At 37.6% G+C, this 23,481-nt stretch overlaps 1 protein-coding gene and 1 pseudogene across 1 annotated transcript; one reads left to right on the forward strand and one right to left on the reverse strand.

The window, feature by feature from the left end:
• Nucleotides 1–1,790: 1,790 nt before the first annotated feature.
• Nucleotides 1,791–17,418, reverse strand: LOC102842914 (protein kish-A-like). Its single transcript, XM_006870610.1, has 4 exons — nucleotides 17,407–17,418; nucleotides 15,336–15,445; nucleotides 9,687–9,721; nucleotides 1,791–1,861 (listed from the first exon to the last, which is right to left on the reverse strand). The coding sequence occupies exons 1-4, from the start codon at nucleotides 17,416–17,418 to the stop codon at nucleotides 1,791–1,793; spliced, it is 228 nt and encodes a 75-aa protein (XP_006870672.1).
• Nucleotides 17,419–17,956: 538 nt separating this feature from the next.
• LOC102810782 lies at nucleotides 17,957–19,103 on the forward strand (annotated as a pseudogene).
• The last annotated feature ends 4,378 nt before the right edge of the window (nucleotides 19,104–23,481 follow it).

The raw sequence follows: 23,481 nt of genomic DNA on the forward strand, positions 1-23,481 counted from the left end.
ACCTATTTCTGGGAAAATAGTAGCTGAGAACAATTTAGTAGTAGCCATAATGTACCTTGGAAGAAACGCCTGGCAACCTACTTGCAAAAAAATCAGTCACTGAAAACCCCATGGTGTTACTTATGCACACGAGGTTACCATGAGCTGGAATTCACTCGGTAACTGTTTTATAGTAGAAAAAAATGTAGCGAAGGCATAAACTCTTATTATAAAGTGGAAGGGAAAATTAAACAACAAAAGGCTTGGATAATTTAACTTCTCTCAGGAGTTCTGGTGGTACAGTGGTTAAAGCTACTAACCAGAGTTAGGAGTTTGACTCCACAAGCTACTCCATGGGAGAAACATGTGGCAGTCTGTGTCCATAAAGACTGGAAATCCTAAGGGAGTGTTCTATTCTGACCTATGAGCTGGAGTTGACTAGATGTCAGTGGCTTAGCCATGTTAACTGTAAACTTTTATGTTGTTGTTGTTAAGTGCCATGGAGTCGGTTCTGACTCACAGCGGCCCTGTACAGGGTTTCCGAGGCTGTAAATCTTTACGGGAGCAGAAAGCCTCATCTTTCTCCCGCGGAGCAGCTGGTAGTTTCGAACTGCTGACCTTAAGGTTTGCAGCCCGATTTTGTAACCACTACACTACCAGAGCTCCTTGTAAACTTTTATAATTACTATTAAAAAACCATGTAAGTTCCATTCCCAATGCTCCTGTTGACTAGGATGAAAATACCAAAGGTCCTCCTTGTATATCAAAATTCAAAGACATTTATGCCAGGGTTTATAGATAAGTATATTTGAAAACTATTTTTCATCACCTACTAACTACAAAAGCAAAAGTCACTATATTCTAGCTCAAGTTGACAGACAAATGTAAACTAGATTTAAAGTGCTGTATTGAAAAAACAAAACAAAAATACAGTTTGAATTCAGGACAGTTTTTGATTTTCAAAGACTTGACATTAAAAAGAATGAAAAACACATAGGACCATTATCTATAATTGTTCTGTTTTGTTCTTTTCATTCTAAGAATGGAGATTCTTATTCAGAGACAGATAATTAGCTGGTCAAATCGGTGTAATCAAGACATTTATCTATACTTGACCAGAGGTTTCAGTCAACTAATCTAAAGTTAAGTTAAATACGAACATTTTCCTAATAATACTCTGAAGACACATCTCATTTATCTCCCTTCTTAAGAAATGCATAGTCTTACTTTAAATAGCTAAAAAGTCTATAATAAACTACAGCGTTTCCTAAGGGTCGAGGTACTCTGGTTAACGTGCATTCAAAATGGTGTGGCCAGTGGAAAAGCAAGCATTATAAAATATGGATGCAATCCTTACCACCATACATTGAGCCATTTTTTACCCCGTTAAAAAAAAAAAAAGTCTCATTCTATAAAGATTTATCATTTCCAAATCACAGTGAAAAGAATTTGAGTAATAATTACCAATTTTGTTTTGTATTATATACATATACACCCAAAAATATCTCACTAAAAATTGGTATCTGATCCAACAGAACGACACTGGCAGAATGTATTATTGTAGTGACAATACTGAGGTTGATTGTTACAGACATATTGACATATTAAACTCATTGAGTATTAAATGGTTACTTCTTGATGATTTATAGGGAACATTGGTCCAATAACAAAATTGGAGAACAGCAGCTGGAAATGTATCTCACTCAATGTTCAGAGATAAAAGGGTTAACCATTCTTTCTGTTATTTTCTGCTGATAAGTCCTTTTTCATATTGAAATTTGATGGCAATTAAATTCTGGAGTTTTCCCAAGCTACTGTATGAACAGGATGCTGAAGGCCATCACTATGCAGCATACTGCAACATAAGGACTCTTCCGTTCACCTGTTGGAAAAAATAAAATATTCGTCTTTATTAAATGAGTGGTTAAAATGGATACAATTTATAACTATGGGGAGGGGTACATAAGACTCAAGAAAAAGTCCTTGCCTATGAGGTCCATACATTTGGGAGTGTAGGCAAGGCAAGATATATATAAATAAGATACAATATAAAAACAAATAAGATAGAAAATGAGCTAAACTACATCCATGTACTTCAATTCTAAGACCAAAGTTGTTTCATTTGATTAGAAAACCCTTGAAGAACCCTTACTGTGCCAGTGTTACTTTAGACTTACAAAAAATACAGTATAACAAAAAGCAGAATGTAGGACTGATACTCAAGAGATACGATCTTAACAAAAAAAAAAATTTATTTTCTTCATGTAAAAAAGTACATTTTTTAAGTGAACATAAAAATCAACTGCTTAATAAAACAATAGAAATAAATTTTCTGAAATGGATTTCTTATCTAGTCTTTTATAACGTGATTACTCTAGGTTAGAAATGTAGGACTTATACTAATCACAATTCTGTATGATCAATTTTCACATGTGTTTCAGAAGTGTTTATACTTGGAGACTTTCCTTTGCATGAATTAGAACTGAAATTGGCTTGTGAAATTGTCACATAAACATAATGAGATAATGGGATCCTGTGATTGTGAGTTAACTTATTCAATTCTTGTCATTTTTCTGTTTCTTCAGTTAAGTATAAGGCTGTAGTAATCCAAAGGAGTTGTAGAGTGGTGCTGTAGAGTAAGCACTGGATAGCAAGGTCGGTTTGAACTTTAAGGTCGGAGGTTCAAACCCACCAGTCACTCCTCAGAAACCCTACACCGGGTTGCTGTAACTAGGAACCGACTGGACAGCACTTAACATCATCAGTAATCCATAAAGCATCAGGCATTTACATGCTGTCTTTAGGGTAGCACAGGAAGGAAGGGAAAAGGGAAGAGGAGGAGGAATAAACAGAGATGTTCTCCTTCTAGAAATAATCTTGGTCATTTATCTAGTGCTCTCTTATAGAGCTCGTTTATAGACTCCCATCACTTGTATTTTTTCCATGTTTAAAATCAGCTCTTTCCAAGCTCCTAAATTCCCCTTTCCACCCAGCAAGTTCAATTAAAAGCTGCTGGAAAACTTCAATCTTCATCATCAGTATCGACTAAAACTGTCAAGGTCATTTTTATTTTTAGCACTTCTTGCTGAGTGCACACTGCCATGCTATTTGTAAACTTATATCCTTTTGTCTGCTCAATAATAATGTCCATAGAATCTCTCTCACACACAGCACACACATACATAGACTGCCTTTCATCTAAAGAAAAATGTAGAAAGTGAGAGAACTGTGGTGTGCCATTATGTAGATTCTGACTCCTAGTGAACCTATTAGGCAAAGTAGAACTGTCTCATAGGATTTCATAGGCTGTAATCTTTTGTTAAGAACCCTGGTTATGTTGTAAGATAAGCACTGAGCAGATATCCACAAGGTGGGCAGCTCAAACCCGCTGACCACTATGAAGGAGAAAGAAAGTTTTCTGCTCCCACGAGATTTAGATTTGGAAACCCTAGATAGGTTCACTAGAAGTCAGAATTGACTTGATGGCAGTGGGGTTAGTTTAATCCTTATAGGAACAGATCGCCAGATCCCTTCTTCCATGGCGCTGTGGGGTAGATCTGAACAGCAGTGTGCTTAACCATTGCAATATCAGCTGTTCAGTGAGAGAAGAGTGTTTTTCAGTAACATAATACCATTTCAACTAGGAAAAAAGTTCTTTTAAATCTAAAACGTGAAAAAAAACACACCCAAAAACCAAAACCTAAATGTACTTTGGTTATAATTTTAAAGCAATGTGAACTCTTATGGATTAAAATAAAAAATTATAGCCAACCTCTCCAACCCTGTCTGAAAAGCAAACCAAATCATTCTAACTCGACTTTTAGGTAGATTAAATAAGCAAATTTGTCACTCTCATTATTGGGTTAATGCGCCAGACTGCAAAGCCGCTTGAACTGCAAGGTTGGCGGTTCAAGCTCACCAGCTGCTCCTTGGAAACCCTATACAGGGTTGCTGTGGGTTGGAACTGACTCAATGGCACTTTGCAACAACAACAATTTAATAGGAGTATATAAGCTTATTATACACCTAAGGAAAAAAAAAAGGATATTGTCAAATTTTTTCCATCTGTGGGAAATTAGTTTTTGAGGAAGTTCTCCTCTTCCTTATCCTCTAACTCACAACGTTATAATTTACATATGGGTTTCATTTTCCTATTCTTAACTTTCTTAAAAGAGATTTGCCATGTGGTAAACATGTTTGGTTGAACCTGGTAAGAATGCTATCCCTTGTCTGGTCTGAGGCCTGTATACGTGAATGTAAAACAGTTGTTGGTAATGTGATGTGTAACTTAAGATGACTAAGACTGGGCCTTTCTCCACTGAAATAATATCCATTCTTTGTGGATATATTCTGTGTCAAGATAAGTGTATGTGGTTGAGAAAACAGTATATAATAAGTACTCACCATTTTTCTAAGTTATTCTTCTAAAATGAAAAAGTTAAAGCTTTCACATAATGGGCAAGAATAATGAACACTTTTAATGAAATCATTCAGCCTGTTACACCCATACAGTTGAAAGAAAAAAAAAAATGGTTAGAAAAATAAGCACTTTATAATTGGATGTAAAAATAGATCATACTACAGAGCATCATTAAGAAAGCTACAAAGTGGATATTTCCAAGATTTAGGCAGATACTCTTCAAGTACTATTGATGAGCCAAGATTATCTAGAGTTGACTATTGAATGGACTCAACAGAAAAGTCTCGGAGAAGCTGTACACATTTCTATAATTTTGTACATAAAATGGGTTAATTTTCCAAGAACAAGATTTAATGATACAATTGAAATGAAAATGCAGCCTGCTAACCCAGAGTTTTCATATTTTTACCAATAATTAGTCTTAAGGAGGGGGCCAGTCACTGGAGGAAGGCATCATGCTTGGTGAAGTGGACGGACAGTGAAGATGAGGGAGACCACCACCAGGATAGATTGGCACAGTGGCAGCAGCAATGGGTTCAAGTGTACCAGCACTGTCAAGTGCAGGACCAGGGGGCATTCTGTTCTGTTGGACATAGGGTCGCTATCAGTTGGAACCAGTTCTATGGCACTTAACAACAACATGTGCAAAATACTGAAGGATGCAGAAAGCATCAAAAGTATATGGAAGGAATACACAGAGTCACAATACCAAAAATAAATGGCTTAAGAGGTAGATGATACTGAATGAAGAAGTGCCAACCGCACAAAAGGCACTGGTGAACAGAAATTGGAATCTTTCAACAAACTGATGCAGCACTGGAGGCACTCAGCCATCTATATCAAGAAAGTTGGAAGAAAACTACTTGGCCAACCAACTGGAAGACACCCACCCATATTTGTGTCTTTTCCAAAGAGAGGTGGCCCAATGGAATGTGGAAATAATTGAACATCATTAATATCACATGCAAGTAGGATTTTGCTGAAGATAATTCAAAAGTGGTTGCAACAGTACATCGGCAGGGAACTATCAGAAATTCAAGCTGTATTTAGAATAGGACATGGAATGAGGGATGTTGTTGTTGTTGTTGTCAGGTGCCATCGAGTCGGAATCGACTCATAGCGACTCCATGCACAGCAGAACGAAACAATGTTCGATCCTGGGCCAACCTCACCACCGCTGCCACCCCCGAGTCCATCAATGATGCCACCTGGCCGATCCATCTCGTTGGAGGTCTTCCTCTTTTTCTCTGACCCTCCACCCTACCCAGCATGACATCCTTCTCCAACGATTGTTTCCTCCGGACTACATGTCCAAAGTAGGAGAGACGAAGCTTAGCCATCCTGGCCTCCAAGGAGCACTCTGGCTGCACTTCTTCCAAAACAGATCTATTGGTTCTTTTGGCAGTCCATGGCACCCTCAGTATTCTCCTCCAACACCACAACTCAAAGGCATCAATTCTTCTACGATCCTCTTTATTCACTGTCCAGCTTTCGCATCCATATGAGGCTATTGAAAACACAATGGCCTGGGTCAGGCGCACCCTAGTCCTCAAGCTGACATCTCTGCTCTTCAATACTTTAAAAAGTTCCTGTGCAGCAGATTTGCCCAGTGCAATATGTCGTCTGATCTCTTGACTGCTACTTCCGCGAGTGTTGATAGTTGATCCAAGAAGAATGAAGTCCTTGACAACTTCAATCCTTTCTCCATTGATAAGAATGTTGTTTATTGGTCCAGTGGTGAGGATTTTTGTTTTCTTGACATTGAGATGCAATCCATATCGAAGGCTGTGCTCTTTAATCTTCATAAGTAAATATTTCAAGTCCTCTTCACTTTCAGCGATCAAGGTTGTATCATCTGCATATCGCAGGTTGTTAATGAGTCTTCCTCCAATCCTGATGCCACGTTTTTCTTCATAGAACCCAGCTTCTCGTATTATTTGCTCAGCATACAGGTTGAACAAGTATGGTGAAAGAATACAACCCTGTCTCACACCTTTCCCAATTTTAAAACTTTCAGTGTTCCCATGTTCTGTTCGAACAACTGCTTCTTGGTCTAGGTACAGATTTCTTAGAAGTACAATTAAAATGCAAAGGCTTTTGACTGTATAGATCATGACAAACTATAGATAACATTGCAAAGGATAGGTATTTCATAGCATGTAAATGTCATGTCATGGGTAACCTGTACATGGATCAAGAGGTGGATAGTCCCTAGAACAGAACATGGGGATATGCAATGGCTGAAAACCAGGAAAGTATGTACCTGGGTTGTATTCTTTCAGTCTGTATGCTTAGCAAATGATCTGGAAGCTGGATTATATGAAGAAAAGCATGGCATCAGACTGGAAGGAGCCTCATTAACAACCTGCATTATGCAGATAATACAACCTGCTTGCTGGAAGAAAGAAGACTTAAAATACTTATTGATGACGAGCAAAGACTACAGTTCTCAGTATGGCTTGCACCTCAATGTAAACTAAGAAAACAAAAATTCTTACAACTAGACAAGTAAGTATCATGAGAAGTGGAGAAAAGATTGATGCTGTCAAAGACTTCATTTTGCTTGGATCCACAATCAACACTCATGGAATCAGCAGTCAAGAAATCAATGACATATTGCTTCAGTCAAATCTGCTGCACATGACCTCTGGAAAGTGTAAAAGAGCAAAGGTATCAGTTTGAAGACTAATGTGTGCCTCATATGCATGTGAAAGTTGGACAATGAATAAGGAAAACTGTAGAAGATCACTAAAAGGACCATGGGTTGCCAGAACACTAAACGAATTTGTATTGGAAGAGTGCAGCCAGAATGCCCCTAAGAAGGGAGGATGGTGAGACTTCATCTCTCATACTTTGTACAAGTTATCAGAAGAGATCAGTACTTGGAAAGGACATCATGCTTGGTAAAATAGAGGATTACAAAAGAAGAGTAAGGCATTCAGTGAGATGGAGTGACAGAAATGGACTGAAACCTAACAACGATAGTGAGGATAGCGCGGGACTGGGCAGTGCTCTGTTCTATTGTGTACAGGGTCGCTATGAGTCTGAACTGAGTAGATGGCCCTGAACAACAACAAGGACCCTGAGTAATTATTGTAATACCATGATATTATCTCTAGTCCTATACAGTTTTGTTCTTCCATTATGCTCTTCCTTTATAGTTCACTTGGGGTTTTCTATTACTTTGTTCCTTGGCAATATCTTTAATTTCCTTTTCAGGGTAACTTGGTTCTAAAGCAAACAACTGGGTTTACATACATCTACATTCATCAGGAGCTATTAGCATTAGCCACTATGGCTGCTATTTTTTCCCCCTGCACCCTTCTCCTTTATCCTTGATTCTTCTGGGCATACTTAAGATTTCTTTTGTTATTTCAGGGTTTGTATCTGTTCTGCATGATTCTGTAAATCTGGGCCAGGGTTTCTATTTACAGCACTAATGACATTTTGGGTGGGATATTTCTTTGTTTCCGGGAACTGCCCTATAGTTGTAACACCTAAAAATGTCTGCAGACACTGTCAAATATTCCCTGATTGATAACCACTTACATAAGCTACTTCTGTGTCATTACCAATGTAAGGTCAACAATCCATCTGAGAACCGAAATTGTCTCATGCTTATCCAAAAGTTAGCAAACATTACAGAAAGATTACGAAGAGTTGTTTAACATGCTGAAAGAACACTGAAATCCTTGAAAGAGATGTCTTTTTAAAAGTGATTACACTGAAATGAGAGTTTTGAAAGAGGTATTTTTCTGTGAACAACTTTACAATTTTTGGCATTGTGATTAAATGAACTGGACCACAAGGTTGGTTTGAATCACAAGTTCAGTGGTTCAAATTCACCAGCTGCTCCTCAGAGACCCTATACAGGTTGTTCTGAGTCAGAACCAACTTGACAGCACTTAACATCATTTTTCTACAGTAAGAAACCAGAAAGGTCAGAGAATCTTATGACCTAAGGATCACATATTTAGAATGTATTTCTGGAGAACTCAGTAATAGTACACTTATAAATTCTACCATTTATGGTTGTCTCACATATCATTAAAAGTTTAGGAGAAAAAAAATTGTCAAAATTATTTCAGTGATTAAAAATCTTACAACTCTTAGAAGATTGTTTTAAGATTTGAAACTCCTGTAATCAGTTTGAGTTCTTAGCAGAGACTTCTTGTTCATCTTATATAGCTATCTTTAGATATAATACATCAATCCCCATATCTTCTTTAGGAAAAAATTCTCTTAAGTATTCTAAGAATTTAGTTGTTTTCAGTCTCTAATCAATTTAATTTCCTGTAACATATCGGAGATGAAAGGGTGTTTCTTTGGAGTTACACATGTTAAATGAAAGTTACAATTACTCAAGAATACTGGTGACTTACAGCAATAAAATATATTTGAACTCTCTCACTTGTCAATTACTTGTATGTCTACTATGTGCTGGGCATTGTACTATATATATGAGGATGTTTCAAAACTTTGTGGAAAAAGTAGAATCGAAAGAAGAAAGTTCTACGAACTTTATAAAGATTTTTTTGCATATATAGGAAGATGGGACAAGAAAAGAATTTCTCTATATCTAGATGTTATTGTTGTTGTTGTTCTGTATCTAGATATCTATATGCTACGAATATTGGTGGTTCAAACCCATCGGTCATTATGAGTTGGAACAGACTCAACAGCACTTAACAACAAACAGTATTGCTATGGAAAGATTATATTTATCATCAATTACAGCAATTATCAAAACGGTACATGTTGTGAGAATGTTGTTGTTGTTAAGTGCTGTCGAGTCAATTCTGACCCATAGCGACCCCATATAGGGTTTCCAAGGAGCAGCTGGTGAGCCTGAACCACCGACCTTGCAGTTCAAACGACTTCACAGTCTGACGCATTAGGCCACAGCGCCACACCAGGACTCCGTGATAAGAACAACAAGTGCTATATTATGAGCATGCATGCACAAAACTATACACATTTGCCTGAAATCCCTCAGAAACCAAGAATGTATGGTACTTGATATCTAAATTAGATACTTCTCTTATATTTTCCATCTTCTTACTAGCTAATGAAGCATTTATGTGATATCTACCAAATTCAGTTTTAAACAGTGTAAAGAAATGAGGGAGGTAGAAATATATCAACTTTGCAAAAAAATCGACAGAAAAACCAATAAAATGAAGACACCTGCACTTTTAAAACTGACATTTAATTTGTGTGATGCAATATAAATAAGTTGGTCAAAAACTTACAGTTGAAAAAATGGAGTGAGATTATAGATACTTACCAATTCTGGCACACTTCCAAAATATACCCAACACTCTGCATAGAATAAAAAAGAAAAAGTAGCTATTGAATACTGGAAAAGGTAAATCATTCCCTCAGTATCACATATTCCACAGTAGTTTCAAGAACTCAACAGATATGGGCATTTTGACCTCTGATGCTTTCTTTCAGATCTGACATTTGCTTATTTGATGTCAAACCACCATCAATGTATAGAAACTTCTATAAACTGATATGGCGCTGCAGGATAATGTGTCAGACCATAAAGTCAGTTTGATCCACAAGGTCGGCAGTTCAAACCCACTAGCCGCTCCTCGGAAACTCTATACAGGGTCGTTATAAGTCAGAATTGAATCAACAGTACTTAACACTACCAAAACAACATAAACTGGAATAAAAGTGGTATCATATTGCACATTCAGGGCAAATCAATGTGAGAATAGCAAGATTTGTATAAGGTCCTGATAAGGCAAATTAGGATAAACACTGGAACTACTAACCACCAGTGTTTAAAAACAACAGTAGGTAGGAATAGTTTAGTCAGTTTCAAATAATTTACCTTTAAATGCAATGCCAACCCAAAGTTGCAGATAGTACCCATTTGACCTAGCCTTGACGGCTTGATAATCAGAACGTGACTAGAGGATGATGACAAAAAAAAAGAATAAAACAAATTCTGATAAAGGAAATGAGGGTAAATTGCTACAATTGGATGAACTTGACCTATCCTCATGCAGGTGATGCTGTTGTTGTTGTTGTGTGCCGTGGAGTCGGTTCCGACTCATAGTGACCCTACACAGGGTTTCCAAGGCTGTAAATCTTTACGGGAGCAGAGCGCCTTATCTTTCTCCCGCGGAACCACTGGTAGTTTCGAACTTCTGACCTTGCGGCTCGCAGTCCGATTCGTAACCACTATGCTACCAGAGCTCTTTATCCTCATGGAGGTAGTAACTCTAAATACCAACAGAGAGGAAGGAGTCTTCACATCAAGTATCAATGCTATCCCCTCTGTACACAGGGTAGATAGGGATGGGTAACTTAGACATGGCTACTTAAACGAGGGGGCAATAAAGGCACAAAGTGACTGGCTTACAAGATTTCAAGAGGGAGTTTAGTTTAATAGTGTGTGGGGAAAGAAAGAGTCCCCACCGAATAGTTTTCTTCTTGTCTAGATGTGTCTGGTTAAAAGAGATGGGGATAACATTCTTATGATTCAATAGTAAGTAACTGTTATCATGACTAATTGCGACTGTCACAATTGTAAAGGTAGAAGCTTTGTAACAACAATAGGAGAGTGGTTAATCTTACAGTCCAGAAACAAAGGATCCTAGGACCATCAAGGTAGAAGAGTACAAGTCGAATGCGAGACCTTATGCGGAGAAGCAGGGACTCCAGAGATGGAGGTAGAGATGGGGACAAGGAGAGAGGGAGCAGCTGAGGACTCCAGATTCATGGAAAGAGAGGGACTAAGAGCTGGCGGCCAAGAGGCAGACTTGCAGAATGTGCTCTTTGGTGGTGTAAATTATTATATATGCCTGAGTGCTTAAAAAAAAAAAGCTAAAGTGAATAGAGAGAAATACTGTCAACTGATGGTACATGGAGGGGATTATAATCATTGTAATGAAACAAGGTGTATGATTTGTTGAATATAAAACTGATGATCTGCCCTGTAAACTTTCACTCAATCCACATGAAAACCTTAAAAAAAAAAAAAATGTATATAAAATGCCAAATTTATGCAAATATCAATTATGAGAAAAGAAGAAAAGGTTTTGCATAAATTTTGACAATAAAATAATAAAACTCTTTCCAAACTTAAATTTTATAGTTTGTAGCTCCGTTTGTAGAGCACTAGTAGCACTATAGGATAAGCACTGAATTACCAGCTACTCTGTGGGAGAAAAACACTATGTATGAGTTTGGAGTCCTGGTGTGCCTCTATAGGATAATCACTGGACTGCTAACCACAAGGCTGTCACAGTTCAAATCCACCAACCACTCCTTGGAAACCCTACATAGGGTCACTTTGGGTGAGAACAACCAACTTGATGGCACTTAACAACAACATAGTTGAGTTTACATATACCAGGACTTACAAAGCTCATGGAAAAATTCCACTGCCTTTTAATTCCATTTTCCATGAAGCTTTTGAAGCCCTCTCGTATATAATGTCCGTGGAAGAACTGATCAAGTAAAAGACCTGATTAGGTGATTTCAAAGAGCGGTTTGAGAAAAGGAAGAATGATCATGAAACATACAAACACCTGGAACTAGAAAGCCAAACGGGAAGAAAGTGAGCTGAAGAAAAAATTAGTCTCAAGTTAAAATACTGAAGAAATTGAATAATTAAATGAGTTATTGCACCACAGAAAGTCATTACAAAAGTGACTCATATGTTGTGTTTAGCAATACACAGAATAAAAGTCACATGTGACAGTAACTCCAGATATTCCTTAAAAGCTTTTTATTCTTATTTTTTCATAACAAAAAAGGATGATCCGAGAGGACTTTCAAAAGTTTGTGGAAAAATCCCATTATTTTTTAATTCATTTTTAAATGAACTTTTTGGAGTTTCCTTTTTATTTGGTTGGATATTTTCAACACTTTGGTTTCTGAGTCTGCTAATCTATAGATTATACTAACATGCACTATTGATTTAAAGCTCGGCTGATTTAAGGACCCAGAGGCAGAACTGACCTCTGACATCCCTTGGCTTAGAGCTTCACAGAACAGTCTTAAGTTACAATACAACAAAGCTAAGGTCTTTTCAGCTCTGATATTCTAGATATAATTCAAAGTCTACTTAGGAAATTGGTATAAAACACAGAACATACTAAAAAGGAACTTTTTTAAAAATAAAAGGAAAATAAAAAAAAAGAATACTCGAATTTAGCAACTTAAAGAGATTTATCCGCACCTCCTTGGACCTTTCCAAATATATCTTATCTAGAGACTCCTCAACAAGATATGCTTTTGTAATACTCAAATGTTAAAAAGTAGGAACTCTGTAAACCAATAGTTCTATCTGCTGAAATGCTATCATATCAGTTTATCAAAGTAGGAAACATGACAACATAATTATTTTTCTTTTCTCTTCATTAAAAAATGATATCATCAAGAACTCATTTTATCCAATCTGTCTAGACAGACATCTGTACCTAAGCATGTAATACGCTCAGTATAACGAAATTTTTCTGACACATCTCATAAAAATATTATGATTATATGAGAGACAAGGACATGAATCTATAAGAAATTTGTTCAAATGATAAGGAGTTTAAAAAACTCACTACTATGTCAATTTGATTTCAACGCAACATTTATAAAAATAAAAACAAAATGAGGACTTTCAAACAGTTGACTACATCAGTATACACTTTAAAATGTAAAATTACTTAACAGTTAGGCACATTGAGCGTAAATAAAAACTCTAGGAGAGCAAAGTGGCAGCAGTAATTCTAAAGCATAGATGAGAAGTTTAGGGAACAGTGAAATGAATGTGGTAAAACAGCTAGAGTAGAAATGATATTAACAGTGACACAGTGTGAATGTAGGTAATCTAATATCACAGTAGGTAAAGAAAGTGTCAAATGGGAACATGTTTTAATGTGTATATTTTCACACACACACACAAGTTTATTTTGTCTTTGTGTAGGAGAAATATACTACTACTCAACCTCTACTGTAAGGTTGGTAGCCCTGAGAACTCCTATTTTAATGTAGCATGTTATGGATTTATTTCTGCTCCTAAAGGAATGAGGAGCAGATATTTCCACATGCAAACTATTTTCTTTTGAAAGAAAAACTTCATAATAGCATCAGAAGAGTATAAATTTTTATTTTACTACTTGTTTTTAAATGAAATAAAGACAAGTATCTTATTCAACACATATTATACGTCAATGAGAGTAAAACTTAGACATCATCAAGTAGCCTTAATAAATAACAAGGATGGTTGCTGTTTTTGTTAAATGCCGTCGAGTTGGTTCTGACCCATAGTGACCCTGCCTAGGGTTTCCAAGAAGCTGCTGGTGAGTTTGAACCATTGATCTTGCAGTTCAAACAGATCTTGCGGTCCAGTGCATTAACTCACAGTGCCACACCAGGACTCCAACAAGGGTGGTACTGGGGGGCAAATGATTTAGCTTAAGGGTGGGATGCCTGGGGAAAAAAACAAAACAAAACACAAAAAACGTAGTTATGTGCTCAAAGGAAGAGTGGTGGTAGTGGTGGTGTGTTGGCAAGTCGGTTCCGACTCATAACAACCTTGTACAGGTTTCTGAGGCAGTAAATCTTTAGGGAGCAGAATGCCTCATTTTCTCCCATGGAGGAACTAGTAGATTCAAACTACTGACCTTGTGTGGTTAGCAGCCCAATTTGTAATACAATACATTACCAGGGTTCTTACCAAAGGTAGAGTGGAGATACAAATTATGATTGCATATCTGTTAGCTATCCTATTTATATTTGCGGAAGAGTAGGGTTTGACTGTAAAGGATCTTACTGTTTTGCCTTTTATTTTCCACTGAAAACAAAGGAAGGTGTTGAAGATAATGATTTCTACATAAAATATATTCTTATTGCATCCTTTTATTTCCTAAAACCATTGACATGTTGGCTCCTATCCATAAAGGATTAAGATGATTTATTTATAGAAATCTGTAAACACATAAGACAAAGAAAGTTTATCAAGTTTTGACATGAACTCTTTTAAGATGAATGCTAAAAAAGTATGCTCTTCTTTTTGGATGAATTCAGCCTGCCTTTTGCACGATGAACATGGCTCTTTAAAACACATGTGGTCAATTTTGATTCTTTGTTGTCACACTAAGCTCAAATATTTTCAGGATGTGAATGTATAATCGAAAATTATACAGTATGTGCAAGGCTTCAATTTTTATTATTGAGCTTTCTCCAAAGATGCTTACTTTAAGATACAGACTTAGGAGGCCTACATGATTTACAGAGCAGTCTTATTAGTTTTATTTAATGACGCTATTTATGGACACAGAGTCCCGATGAGGCACTGTATGTTAATGCACTGGACTGCAAAGTTCGTTTGAACCACAAAGTCACCAGTTCAAGCTCACCAGTTGCTCCTTGGAAACCCTATACACGGTCACTATGGATCAGAATCAACTCAGCTCTTAACAACAACAATATTTATGGACACAGGGCTTGCAAACAGTCTATGGCTTTTAAAAAATTTGATGATCAAGTTTATTAATGATTCTATAAAAACGAAGGCCAAATGGTGTCTTTAAAAGTATTAAATTGTACTGTATCCCAGTTCCTGCAAAAACTGCCATTTTTAAAATCTCCTAATTTATTAAAGGAGTTCTGGTGTGTTGCTGTGAGATAAGCAATGGACTGCAGACTACAACATCGGCAGTTCAAAGCACAACTGCTCCTCAGAAACCTTATTGGGGCTGCTATGAGTTGGAACCAACCTGATAGCTTTTACCAACAAAAACAATTTATTAAAAAATACTCTGAATAGACAGTTTTCTGCATTTTTAAAAGCAAAGGAAGAAAATAATGCAAAAACTTACTACAAAACTAGTTTACACATAGGTATGAAATTATCTAATGAATTTTAAGGTAATTACATTCACTATATAAAAAAACTAATTTGAATTTAGTAACATACCCAGTTTTATTTTTGTCCAGGACGCTGGGTGCCAAGGATCGGATATAAGCACAGGTACATATAAGCAGCAAGATTACAGTCAACAGACTCTGAAAATTGAAAATGGCAGACTAAAAAGAGAAAAATAAAAATATTATAAGAAAAACTACACAGGTAGAAAAACACCAGACAGTTACCCATTAAGAGTCATGTTTTAATTTCTCCCCTAAAGCAAACAGAATGACCTATCTCAAAATAGTTAAAAACATTAATCATGAGATGTTCAGGGTACTTTCTTCTCAGTCTTTGGGTTAAGGTAAACAGGAGACACAACAAAATTCTAAATTCAACGATGTAATACTGTAAGAAATGTCATGAGACTAAAGCTGATCAAAGTTGAATTGATAGGTAACTAGTACAGAAGTGTTAAGGTTCTAGCCTACAGAAGGTCACAGAGATCACTAAGCCCTACCAGTAGCTTAGAATCAGCCTCTCTTTCCTATCTGAAAAGCTGGGTGGAGAGCAGCTAACTTGTCTTCAACTGTGAAATAACTCTAATGATCAATTCGTGACAGAAAACACAATCAGTATCTGACAATACATTTTGAACACATACGAAAGTATGTTAATAAAGAGTGAGTAATAATAATCACAGGAAACACAAGGTACTGATTTCTTCTTAAGCAAATAAGTAAACATACATTTATGAATTCGGGGCTCTGTCCTGCGGCGTGAGGCCAGATACTGGGTTTTAAAGAAGTATAACATGATTATTTTCTCCCAGGAGTGTATAGCTAGCTAACGGTAACAACAATTAGCAATAGTCATTCAGCATTTGTTTTGCATTATCTTTTTTGTTTCCAGACATCTGAGGTAGAGATTATTAGTACCCTTATACATACTCTGGTAGCGTAGTGGCTACGAATCGGACTGCGAACCGCAAGGTCAGCAGTTGGAAACTACCAGCTGTTCCGCGGGAGAAAGGTGAGGCTTTCTGCTCCTGTAAAGATTTATAGCCTCGGAAACCTCGTTATGAGTCAGAACCGACTCCACGGCACATAACAACAACAACAATACATGAGACAATTGATGTACTCAACAGTTACACTTGTGTCAGAACAGGTCACATATTTAAAACTTCACAGAAACACATTGTAGCATATGCAAATGATACCTGAGTGGAGCAGATAAAAAATGTCCTGAGGGAAAAGTCAGGTAAGGAGAAAGCATGAACTGAGTCAAGCCTTCAAAGGCACATGTTAGATGGGCATAGTAGAATAAAGAACAGGCTACAGAATACATCAAAACAGGAGAAAGAAATGAACAAAATATCAGGAATTTATAGTATGTGTAGGGAATAATGAGCAGACCTATATTGCATTAAGTAGATGATTCATGTAGCAATGTGGTTGGAAAAGAGATTTTCAAAGTAGGTTTATCAGGGTCCTAATGGAATAGCTAAATTCATGATTTGGCAATGTATTCTCTTTCCTCCCCCAGATGTCTTTTTAAAAGAAACATGCCTAAATAATATGATGTCTGGGCTTGGTTTCCAAATAATCCAATGGTGGAGGGCAGGAATGTGTGTGTGGTGGGGATGATGAAATGCTGGGGAGTTTTTCATCCCTGAAGTATCACAAAGACACTATAAAATACATCTGTTATTAAGAAGGTACTTGTTAGATGCCAGAGTCAGCTGTGATTCACAGCGACCCTCTGGCACAACGAACTGCCTGATCCTGTGCCATCCTCACAACTATATTATGTGTGAGCCCACTGTTGCTGTCACCATGTCAGTCAATTTTCTTGGAGGTCTTCCTCTTTTTCTCTGACCTTCTACTTTAGCAAATATGATGGTCTTCTCCAGGGACTGGTCCCTCCTGGTAACATGTCCAAAGTATGAGAAACAAAGTATCGCAATCCTTGCATCTAAGGAGCATTCTGGGTCTACTTCTTCCAACACAGATTTATTTGTTTTTCTGGCAGTCCCTGGTACTTTCAATATTCTTGGTCAACACCATAATTTAAACATATCAATTTATCTGCATTCTTCCTTATTCACTGTCTAAGTTTCACACGCATATGCGGTTACCAAAAACACCATGGCTTGGGTCAGGCGCACCTTAGTCCTCTCAGACATCTCTGCTCTTGAACACTTTTAAAGAGGTCTTTTGCATCAGATTTGTCTAATGCAATACGTCATTTGATTTCTTGATTGCTGCTTCCATGAGAGTTGACTGTGGAGCTAAGCAAAATGAAGTCTTTGACAACTTCAGACTTTCATCTATTTATTATGATTTGACTGGTGCAGTTGTGAGAATTTTTGTTTTCTTTACATTAAAGTGCAATCCTTGCTGAAAGCTGTAATCTTTGATCTTCATCAGCAAGTATTTTAAGTCCTCTTCGCTTCCAGCAAGCAAGGCTGTGCCATCTGTGTATCACAAGCTGTTTAAGAGTCTAACGCCATTCTTGATGCCAAAGTCTTCATACAATCTAGCCTTTTCGATTATTTGCTCAGTACACAAAATGAACAAGTCAGTGGCATCCTAGTTTAAATATATAATGAGCCTAAATTTATCTAGTTTCTGGGCATAGATGAGTGGGATGAGATGGTGGAGAGGATCAATGTCATCAGTCAAAACATGGCGGATGCAATTGTGAATCAGATCACTAACTGCTCACATGCGTGTTCAGGCTGAAAATGAAGAAAATTAACACAAGTTCATGAAATCCAAAATATGACCTTATCCCACTTAAATTTAGAGAGCACCTCAAGAAGAGATTTGATGCACTGGCCATTAATAACCTACAATCTGAAGAGCTGGGGGATGACATAAGAATATCAGAACTACAGGAAGGAATTATAAAGTCATTTAGACAAGAAAGCAAGCAAAGAAAAAAAGGTTATCAAAAAAGACTCTGGCTGAGAAAGTTGAGGCCCAGATATCCTCTTGGAAGAGCCATCACACCCAAGGACAACCCTAAGTCGAGTTCAAACTTATAATGGTTGGTGATAGCGGTACTAAAAAAACTACATTTGTGAAATGGCATCTTATTGGTGAATTTGAGAACAAGTATATAGTCACCTTGGGAGTTGACGTCCATTCTGTGTTCCATACTAACAGTTGTTGTTAAGTACCGTGGAGTCAGTACCTACTCATAGTGACCCTGCAACAGGGTTTCTGAGGATGTAAATCTTTTACGGGAGCGGAGTGCGTCATCGTTCTCCTACAGAACCGCTGGTAGTTTCGAACTGCTAACCTTGAGGCTGGCAGCCCGACTCATAACCACTATGCTATGAAAGCTAATAGAGGACTGATTAAATTCAATTTGTGGGAAACAGCTGGTCAGGAGAAATTTGGGGGACTGAGAGATGGCCATTATATTCAAGTCTAGTGTGCCCTTATAATGTTTAATGTAATCTCAAGAGTTATTTACAAGAATGTGCCTAACTGGCATAGGGACCTGGCTTCAGTACGTGAACATATCCCTATTGTGTTGTGTGGCAACAAAGTGGACATTAAAGACAGGAAAGTTAAGGCAAAATTGTCCTCTACTAAAATAATAATCTCTAGTTCTATGGCATTTTTGCCAAAACTACAACTTTTGAAAAGCTCTTCCTTTGGCTTGCTAGAAAACCAGCTGGAGATTCTAACTTGGAGTTTGCTGCCATGACAGTTCTTGTCCCACCAGAAGTTGTCGTGGACCCACCCAATATGAGCACAATATGAGCATGATTTAGAGGTTGCACAGACAACTGCTCTATTGCATGAGGATGAAGACCTGTAAGAGGACGAAAGCCATCAGAAATCTAGTTTTATAGGGAACTGTCCTGTGATGTCAGTGGTGCAGAGTGTTTGCCACTTTATTATAAAGCCAAGTAGAACATGTGCTAATCTTTGGGATGCTGAAGATGAATGTGGCAGTTAAAAATACCGCCTTCATTTTTTGGACCTACATACCTAGCTGTTGGTGCACAGCTAGCTGTTTCCTTTTTGAGTTTCAAATACATGACCGCTGTAGTCTGGCAGCGTAGTGGTTACGAATTGGGCTGCAAATCGCAAGGTCAGCAGTTCGAAACTACCAGCTGTTCCATGGGAGAAAGATGAGGCTTTCTGTTCCCGTAAAGATTTACAGCCTCGGAAGCCCTGTACAGGGTCTCTATGAGTTGGAACTGACTCCTCGGCACATAACAACAACAGTCGTATCACACTATGCAGTGGTGAAATCTTGTTTGTTACTATCATTCCCATTCCTTATAGTTTAGAACCAGAATAAAGTTGTATTTAAAAATAAAAAAAAGACACTGAAAGTTGCTCTTGGCTTGCATGTTGTTATGATGCCGGAAGCTATGCCATGGGTATTTTAAATATCAGCAGCTCACTCATGGTAAACAGGTTTCAGCGGAGCTTCCAGACAAAGACAGACTAAGGAAGAGGACAGAGTACTTCCGACTATTCAGTCACTGAAAACCTTATTAATAACAGTGGTACACTGTTAACACCAGAACACTTAATACTGAAACATGAACAGCACCAAAATATTGTTAGATACAGTGCCAGAAGATGAGCCTCTCATGTTAAAAGGCACTCAAAATATGACTAGGAAAGAGCTGCCTCCTCAAAGTAAAATTGACTGTGGTGATACAAATGGAGTAAAAGCTTCAGGACCTTCATTTGCTGACGGGGCACAATTCACAATGAAGAGAAACAGCTGTAAACATCCATTAATAATGGGAACATGGAGTGAATCTAGGAAAATAGGAGACTGTCAAAAATGAAATGGAACGAATTAACATCAATATCCTATGCATTAGTGAGCTGAAATGGACTGCTTGAATCTGACAATCACATGGTTTACTATGCCAAGGAATGACAAATTGAGGAGGAATGGTGTTGCAATTCTTCATAGAAAACAACATATCAAGATTTGTCTTTAAGTACAATGCTATCTGTGGTAGGATACAATCCATATGCCTACAAGGAAGGCCAGTTAATACCACCGATATTCAAATTTACGCATTAACCACTAAAACCAGTGATGATGAAACAGAATTCTAACAACTTGTCAGGAGGGACCAGTCGCAAGAGAAAGATATCATATTTGGTCAGGTGGAGGGTTAGAGAAAAAGAGGAAGATCCCCAATGAGATGAATTGGCCAAGTGGACTCAAGCGTGGCAACAGTAGCGAGGCTGGCCCAGGATCAGGCAGTGTTTTTTTCTGCTGTGTAAAAGGTCGCTATGAGTAGGTACCGACTCGATGGCAACTAACAACAACAACAACAACAACAACTTCTGTCTTAAACTGATCAAACATATTAATCAAGATGTTTTGATAATTACTGGCAATTGGAATGCAAAGACTGGAAACAACATGATAAAGTTTTGCAAGACCAATGACAAAAGTATTGCAAATACTTTTATTAAACAATATAAAAAATGACTATACACATGGATCTCACCAGATTAAATACACAGAAATCAAATTGTCTACATCTGTGGAAAGAGATGGTGGGAAAGTTCCACATCATTAGCTAAAACAAGGTGAGGGAAAGACTGTGGAACAGACCACTAACTGCCAATATGCAAACTCATGTTGAAGAAAACAAAAACAAGTCCAGGAGAGCTAAAATATGAATGTATCCCACCTGAATTTAGAGATCATCTCAAGAACAGATTTGATGCATTAGACACTAAAGCCCAAAGACCAGAAGCATTGTGGGATGACATAAAAAACATCATACAGGAAGAAAGCAAAAAGGTCATTATGGGGCCAAGAAAGAAGGAAAAGGCCAAAATGGATGTCAGAAGAGACTTTTGAGATTTGCTATCCAGTGTAGAGATGCTAAAGCAAATGGAAAGTAATGAGGTAAAAAAGCTGAATAGAAAAATTTAAAACGCAAGCTCCAGAAGACAGAGTCAAGTATTATAATGAAATATGCAAACACCTGGAATTACAAAACCAAAAGGGAAGAACACACTCAGCATTCCACAAGCTGAGGGAATTGAGGAAAATAATCAAGCCTAGACTTGAAAAATTAAAGGATTCTAATACATTGACTACATCTGCAGAAAGAGATGATGGAAAAGCTCCATATCATCAGTCAAAACAAGGCCAGGGGCACACTGTGGAACAGACCATCAATTACTCATATGTAAATTCAAACTGAAGCAGAAGAAAATGGAAACAAGTCCATAAGAGCCAAAATATGATCTTGAATATATCCCACCTGAATTTAGACATCATCTAGAGAACAGATTTGATAAATTAAACACTAAAGACCGAAGACCAGACCAGTTGTGGGATGACACCATGAACATCATATATGAAGAAAGCAAAAAGTCATTAAGAAGACAAGAAAGAAGGAAAAGCTCAAAATGGATGTCAGAAGAGACACTGAAACTTGCTCTCCAGTGTAGAGATGCTAAAGCAAATGAAGAAATGAGGAGGTCCAAGAGCTGAACAGAAAATTTCAAACATCAGCTTGAGAAGATAAAGCCAAATATTACAACAAAATGTGCAAAGATCTGAAATCAGAAAACCAAAAAGGACGAACATGCTCAGCATTTCTCAAGCTGGGGGAACTGAAGAAAAAAAATTCAACAGTAAACCTACTGCCATGATTGTAACTCACTGAAACCCTATAGGAGACAGAGGAGAATCACTACTTAAGCTTTTCAAGACAAACTCCTTAAGGGATCCAACAGCCCCATCTTTCTCCCATAGAGTGGTTGATAGATTGGAACTGCACACCTTGTAGTTAGCAGTCAATGCTTAGTCCACTACGGCTCCTTCAGGTACCATAACTAACCTAAACCAAACCCATTATATCAAGTTAATTCCAACTCATAGTATCCCTTTGAGTTCACAGGGGGATAAATCTTTGTGGGAGCAGAGAGCCTCGTCTTCTTCCCTTGAGTAGCTGGTGGGTTTGAACTGCCAATCTTGTGGTTAGCAGTCCAACAAGTCCACCGTGTCACCAACTTGCTCAAGTATCATCGTTGTTGTTAAGTGCCATCGAGTCAGTTGCGACCCATAGCAACTTTCCGAGGGTGTAAATCCTTACGGGAGTAGAAAGCCTCATCTTTCTCCCGCGGAGCGGCTGGTAGTTTTGAACTGCTGACCTTAAGGTTCGCAGCCCGATTCGTAACCACTACGCTACCAGAGCTCCTAAACCTAAGTAAATAAATACATCACTGCCATCAAGTTCATTCTGACTCACAGAGACCCAACATAGGGTTTCCAAGACTATGACTCTTTATGACGGCAGACCACCTCATCTTTGTTTCATGGAGTGAGTGGCTGGTGGTTTTGAATTGCCAACTGTGTGGTTAGTAGTCCAACACTTAGCCTACAGTGCCACAGGTACCATGTTGTTGTTGTTGCCACTGAGTCAGTTCCAAGGAGCAGATGGTGGGTTTGAACTGGCTGGTGAGCTTGACCGGCTGAGTTTGCAGTTCAAACCCAACTTTTAGATTTGAGCATTAAAACACAGCGCCACACCAGGACTCCAGATGAACACTAGGAGAATTCAGTTAAATCTTTTAAGAGTTGTTTGGACAGTGTAGCTCCTTAGTAACAGTGTGCGTTAGTTTTTAATAGGTATGTTTGCTAAACTGAAAAGAATGCTATTTTTATAACCCTTCGCTAACAGTCTGAAGCGCCATGTCAATTAAGTGCAATGCTGGTACGAACAAAACAAAATAAACTCAGAGGCATACACTACTTACATCATCTGGCATGTTTTCATGCAGCACTTGATTTTATTTTTTATACTGATTTTTCTCTCACACTGACACTCTATTTAAGGAATACAAATATGGATGATGTCCAATTTATGATATTCCCATAACTAGGTCTTAACAGTTTAAACAATAAAGGTTGTATGGCCTTCTTCATTTCTTTCTGCAAATTCACATTAATCTTGGCTTGGAGCTCCCTAAAGAAATAGCTGATTATTTTTCTGGAACGTTAGCAAAATAAGCTGACTTTGAAAAGGAAAAAGTGCTCTCCAGGGCAAGCAGATTTTTCTTACGGCCCCTATATGTTCTGAAATAATAATCAAGGAACAGAATTTCATAGCAAAAGACAGTAAAAACTTTACAGATTTCATGAAAACATACAAATAAATACATATACCTTCTTGAGTAAAGATGTTGAATTGCTA

Source organism: Chrysochloris asiatica, unplaced genomic scaffold (assembly GCF_000296735.1).
Source record: "Chrysochloris asiatica unplaced genomic scaffold, ChrAsi1.0 scaffold00145, whole genome shotgun sequence".
Taxonomy (NCBI): Eukaryota; Metazoa; Chordata; class Mammalia; order Afrosoricida; family Chrysochloridae; genus Chrysochloris; species Chrysochloris asiatica.